General features: G+C 61.0%; 1 protein-coding gene across 2 annotated transcripts; it reads left to right on the top strand.

Annotated features, from left to right (window-relative positions):
* Positions 1-106: 106 nt before the first annotated feature.
* On the top strand, positions 107-5,987 carry OSR2 (odd-skipped related transciption factor 2). 2 transcript variants are annotated; one of them, XM_027657201.1, is made up of 4 exons: positions 107-271; positions 3,196-3,922; positions 4,598-4,697; positions 5,416-5,987. In XM_027657201.1, exons 2-4 carry the CDS (start codon positions 3,267-3,269, stop codon positions 5,596-5,598), a joined length of 939 nt encoding a protein of 312 aa, XP_027513002.1. In that variant the 5' UTR covers positions 107-271; positions 3,196-3,266; the 3' UTR covers positions 5,599-5,987. The 2 variants fall into 2 exon arrangements, with proteins under 2 accessions (XP_027513002.1, XP_027513003.1); XM_027657202.1 differs by lacking the exon at positions 107-271 and having other exon boundaries at positions 3,109-3,922; positions 5,498-5,987.
* The last annotated feature ends 244 nt before the right edge of the window (positions 5,988-6,231 follow it).

The raw sequence follows: 6,231 nt of genomic DNA on the forward strand, positions 1-6,231 counted from the left end.
GCTGAAATGTGATGGACCGGGCAGGGGGCGGCTCAGACTCGAGCCGAGCCTCGCCGGGGTCGAAGGCGAGAGGCTGCGGGCGGGTGGCGGCGGTCTCTGCCGGGGCCCCGGGACCGCCGCGGCCAGAGCTCCCAGCCGCCCAGCCCTCCGCAACATGCCGTCCGCCGCCGGGCCCTAGCCCCGCTGAGCGCCCTCGCTGTGGATCTAATGTCTCCGTGAAGGTGCCGCGGCCGCCGCCTCAGCTTTGCCCCGGGAGGAGCAGCAGGCTGCGGTAGGTGACTGGCTCCCCTGGCCCGCCCTGCCCACTGCTGTCGGCGGGAGCGGGGCGACCGCCCCGAGAGCGGAGCGTCCCCTCCGCCGGGAGCGCGGGACCGCCGGACCGCTGGGCTTACTTTCAATTCGCAGCTCCGCGGTAATTTGGGTTGCGGGTGCCCTCCGCATGCCGCGGGCGTGTTGGTGCGGGGCCAGGCGGGGGCCTCGTGGGGCGCGCAGCCGATGTCCTTCCCGAGAAATTCCTAACGGGGAGAAGCCGGTCCGTGCGCGGACTACGGGGCTGATCCGCGGGTGACACTGGAGAAATCCGCGGTGCGTGGAAACACCAGGCAGCGCCGGGACCGGCGGCCGCGGCTTCTGGTGGGGCCGGCGCGGAGCGGAGGCGACCCAGGGTCCACCCGCTCCCCGGGAATGACGGCAGTGCCCTCGGGGCACGGCCCGGCCCGGCCCCGCCGCGGTAGGATGGGGAGCGCTGGGTGGGCAGCAGGTCGGCGGCAAGCAGGTAGAGAGGAGTGTCCTGCCGAGGCACCGGGCTTAATTTAATTAAGCGCTCTGAATGAAAAGGGAAAAGGAAGTGCCAAAGTTTAAATAACATCCGTTTTTGGTTGACTTTATCCCCCCGCCCGCGCGCCCCAACGCACCTTGTTATAAATGGCCTTAAAATCACGTAGGAAGGCACTTTCTGGACTTTTTAAAATAGGTTTTAGTAAAGTTACCTCCGAATACAAATAGTAACAGATGTAGCGCAGTTCAAAAGGCATCGCAGTTTTACAAATTTCTTCCTTAAAATGCGGATTTCGTGTTCAGAGTAGTTTTTTCAGATTTGGTTGTTTGACACGAAAACAAGAGTCATGCAATGACACCCCCACACACGGCCACCAAATGCAGCTGTAGCAGAGGGAGCTCTGCCCTACAGAAACACTGTCCCTACCTCTGTCATAGTTCTCAGCCTGTAGCTCCGAAACCCAGGCACAGCCAGCAGGGATGGAAGCAGGAGCCACGGGAGCAGCCAGCGAAAAGCGATTTTATTGCTTCTGTGTCGGTTCCTGGCGGAAAGCGAATAGGAACTCACACTACGACATCTTTAAAAATAAGTCTCTATATATAACCAACCCCCCCAACAAAACAAAAAGGTCGCCATATATAATAGGTCGTATCTATAACACTGTCCCCAGTGTCGATACAAACACAAACGAGAAAAACTGGGCACCACCAGAGGAAGCCGTGGGGAGCCACGACTCGAGGAAAACGAAAACAGGGGTGTGCAGAGCTGCAGCTCACGCCCGACCTCCTTGCCGCAATTTTTTTTTCCCGGTGTGCCAATTGTGCGGTGCCACAAGCGGGGAGGAAAGGTATTTTAAGAAAAAAATCGAAAGTATCTTTCCAGCCAGCGGGTGCCCGGTGCCAGCGGAGTAGTCCGAGCAGGAGCGGCGGTGAGGGCTGCGGGGCGGTGGCGGCCCGGGAGGCAGGGACACCTCTCCCGGAGCGCGGGCTCTACGCTTGGAGAGTTTCTTTTATTTTTGTTGTTGTTTTGGGGGGTTTGGTTTAGGATTTTGGCTGGGGGAGGGTCTCTTGTTTACTTTGGAAACTGCGCCTTACCAGTCCTTCCACACAAATCCCAGGAGGTGCTGGGGCACCCTCGGCCCTACCTCTTGTTTACAGGCCCGGAGAGACCCCGGCGCTTGCTTTGGCCGCTTTCCTGGGTCGCAGCAGCCTCTTGGCAGCTGGAAGTGAACCCTCAACGAAAGCAAAAAAAAAGGAAAGGGCAGGGGCTTGCCCCCCGCACTGATGTCCCCCTGCCCTGCGGGAGGGGACCATCTCCCCGGAGCCACCGAGGGGACCCCCCGTGCGACGGGAGCAGCGGGCCCGGCGGTTTCGGTTGAGTGGGCTGAGTGAAACCCTCTGACAGTCACACACCGCTCATTAGCTCACGGCCCCGCCGCTCCGGCGGAGGTCCCAGCCTGGGAATGGCCGAGGGGGTGCGGGGTGCTCGTCCTCACGGCTCCGTCCCACCGGGGCTGCGCTCGTCATTCTTGGCCCTGCAGGACGGAGGGAGCCGAGTGCGGGGCAGCGCCGTGCGGGGCGGCCCTCGGCGGACCGGGGAGGCCTCCGGGCCGGCCACCCTCCTCGCTGCCGATGGGATGGCTACGGCGCGGGGGGCTGGGTAGGAGGTGTGCGTGCGAGGCCCGGGCTCTTTTTCTCTCCTTCGGTTATCTTGATAAATTAGTTGTTGTTGAAGGAAGAAAAATAAGCAACCGAGCTGGGATGAACGCAGGGTTTATTTCCCCTTACTCCCTCCCCCCCTCCGCTCCCTCACGGGCCTGCCTCGGCCCTCCGCGAGCACCCTGCTCCATCCCGGGGAGGCCCCAGCCAGGAGGGGTCGGGGTCGGGGCCTCTGCGTCCGCGGGAGGCCGGGCGGAGGGTGGGAGCGACGCCGGGGGCCGGGTCGGCGCGGGGGGCAGGAGGGAGGTGGCTCCGGGATCCCCACGGTGGGCGCTGCGGGGGTCGGCGGCGGGGAGACGGGAAGCAGAAGGGCTTCGGCCCCGGCCCCGTCTCCGTTCCGCGTGTATTTTTCCACCATTCGTTTAATTTGAATCTGCGGCGCCTTCGGTTGGCTCCGCAGTGGGTTTTCTCTATTTTAATTTGGGGTGGGTGTTTTGAGACGGATTTTTTTTTTTTTTTTTTTTTACGCTTTAGCTTCTCCGGTCGAAGCGGTCGCGCCGTGGGTCAGTATCGGCCGCCGGCCCCGGCGGAGGGCGGGAGCCTGGGCTGCGGCGGGGCATTAGGGCCGCGGCACGGCAGCGCACCGGAGCCGTGTCTGGCCCTCCCTGGCTCGGTCGCTGCACTCGCCTCGGCTAAGGGGGGACCACGCTGTTCTCAGTAAAAGTCTCTTTCCCCTCCTTTCTCCCTCTTTCTTCTTAGGATTTTCTCCCCGTCTCGGAAGCCCAGCAGAGGCACCAGCTACTCCGCCGGCCCACGCCTGCCCCGTGAAGATGGGAAGCAAGGCGCTGCCAGCCCCCATCCCGCTGCACCCGTCTCTACAACTCACTAACTACTCCTTCCTCCAGGCTGTGAACACCTTCCCCGCGGCTGTGGACCAGTTGCAAGGTCTGTACGGACTCAGCGCCGTGCAAACCATGCACATGAACCACTGGACATTGGGCTACCCCAATGTGCATGAAATCACCCGTTCCACCATCACGGAGATGGCGGCCGCGCAGGGCTTGGTGGACTCCCGCTTCCCTTTCCCCGCGCTCCCTTTCGCCACGCACCTCTTCCACCCCAAGCAAGGGGCCATCGCCCACGTCCTCCCAGCATTGCACAAGGACAGGCCCCGCTTTGACTTTGCCAACCTGGCCGTGGCCGCCACGCAGGAGGACCCCCCGAAGGTGGGGGAGCTCGCCAAGCTGAGCCCCGGACTGGCCTCGCCTCTGTCGAGCATCAGCAAGCTGTCTCCGGATAGGAAGCCCTCCCGCGGCCGCTTGCCCTCCAAGACGAAAAAGGAGTTCATCTGCAAGTTCTGCGGCAGGCACTTCACCAAGTCCTACAACCTCCTCATCCACGAGCGAACCCACACGGACGAGCGACCTTACACCTGCGACATCTGCCACAAGGCTTTCCGGAGGCAGGACCACCTGCGGGACCACCGGTGAGGGACCACCACGACCGGGGTCGGGCCAAGGGGAGCCGGGGTAGGGTGATCCACTCGGGGGCGATGAGGCTGAGCCGCTCCGGGAGCTCTGGGCTGAGCCACGAAGGCAGCAGGAGGAATCCCCGCTCCAACTCCGCGGCCGCGGAGGCACCACGACAGTCTAAACCTGCTCTCTCTCTAAACCTGCATGGGACAGGCACCCACCTGAGGGAGAGACGAGGGGGTTCACACCCGGGGAGGAAGCCCCCGGGGCTTTTGTGGTTCTGAAGCGCGACCCTGGGGGGCGCGGGGAGCAGGACGGGGCGCAGGTGGGCGCTTTCGCGCTCGCCCCCCCCCTCATCTGCGCACTCTGCAGCCGGTGCCGAGCGGCGCCTGAGGCCACTGGGCAGAGAATCCTCTCCACCTTCGGAGAAGAGCGGGCTCGGGTCCGGCCGGCGGCACAGATGCTGTCCCGGTTTGGCACCAGAGAGTGCACTCACACTTCGATACGAATTATTGCAAATGTTTTGAACCGTTAAAGAAGCTTAATCATAAACAGAATTATAAAAGGGAGAAGGAGACAGGATCAGAGTGAGGGCTTTTGAGGGGAGTTGAGTCGGGGGGAGCGGGGCCTGGGAACGGGTGATCCCCGCGCCCCCAGCAGCACTGCTCACCCCGCGGGTTGCCTTACAGGTACATCCATTCCAAAGAGAAACCCTTCAAGTGCCAGGAGTGCGGGAAGGGCTTCTGCCAGTCCAGGACCCTGGCGGTCCACAAAACCCTACACATGCAGGTGAGCCCGGCTCTCCCCGGCCTCTCCACGCGTGTGCCGCCGGCAGGGGCACGGCCCGGCTCGGCTCGGCCCGCCGCGGGGCAGGGGCGGTGGCCGCCGGGGGAACGGGGCTCTGGTGCGGAGGGGAGCGAGGGGAGAGAGTGGGCTCCGGCGCTGGACGGCCCTGTGCTTCCTGGGGGAGGGCAGCGGCTGATGGTTACCTCCGCGGCCGCGGGAGACCCGCGGAAAAACAGCGGCCGCGGGAGAAGGGCTTAAAGCCAGCAGGGACGCAGTTGGCGGCGGGGAGTGAACCCCGGGTTCGGGTTTGTCCACGCCGCTGCTTCGAGGCGTTTTTCGTTGAGGGCTGAACCTGGCCCTGACGGCGGCGGCGGGCGCGGGGCGGCGGGACAGCCCGGAGGCGGGATGCGGTGCGGAGCGGTGCAGAGGGACCGCCGCGGCCGTCGGGCGGGCAGCGGGAGTACCAGAGCAGGAGGGCGGCGAGGTGGCCGCTTTTCGTGCACGACAGGGGCGCGAAATGTCACGACTCCAGAAGTATAAAATAAGGCTTCTGGGGCAGGACAGGGCGAGGTGGGCGGTCGCCCGCCCGCCCGGGATTGCTCTCGTTCGTGTCCACCCCCGATATCTCAAGTTGTGCGTTGCGATGAGAAAAAGTGCAGTGATACGTTAAACCAGGTGGTTTGTGAAGGATTAATCCTTTGCTTGCTTCAAATCTGAACAGGAATCTCCACACAAATGCCCCACATGTGGAAGAACCTTTAATCAAAGAAGTAACCTGAAAACTCACCTTCTTACCCATACAGACATCAAGCCCTACAACTGTGAGCAGTGCGGCAAAGTGTTCAGGCGAAACTGTGATCTACGGCGGCACAGTCTAACTCACACCCCGCGGCAGGACTTCTAGAGCAGCCAGGGACCCGCGCCCGCTCCGGCAGCTCCAACTTGCCCACTTTACTCAAGGACTGTATTGTAGGAACTCACAGACGCGCACACACACACATACACACGGAGACACGCACGCAGACTCGGGGCCAAGCTTTCCTACCACATGTCTGCGAAACTCGTTTCGAGAGTGCGGACTGCAGGATCGGGCCCCTCTCCAACCCACACCCAAGCGTAAAGCTCATCTTGTAGATAATCGCGGCTCATTTTAGAGCTCTGTACAGAACGTGGTTTTTTTCTTCGTTTGTTTGTTTTGTATCGTGTCAGATGCACATCGATAACAAATCGGGGAGGCAAAGTATCTCTTAAAAGTGTATTTCAAAATAAATCCTTTTTTTTTTTTCCAAATACCTCCTGCCTTGTTGTATTATTCTCTGAATATCTGGGCTTTTTTTTCCCTGCTGTGTCAATGCAATGGTAAAGCATATTGAATAAATTTTCTAGCCGGGTAATTGTACTGTCACAACAATTTTGGTGATCGCTTTTGTTTGGTCTGTTTCACTGTCGCTGTTGTGTTATCTATTGTTAAGTAAAATGAAAGTGCCTTATTTGAGAGTTTATAGCTCTATTACTTAATAGTATGAATGTCTAAATA

Source organism: Corapipo altera, unplaced genomic scaffold (genome assembly GCF_003945725.1).
Source record: "Corapipo altera isolate COAL_440 unplaced genomic scaffold, ASM394572v1 52b, whole genome shotgun sequence".
Classification (NCBI taxonomy): Eukaryota; Metazoa; Chordata; class Aves; order Passeriformes; family Pipridae; genus Corapipo; species Corapipo altera.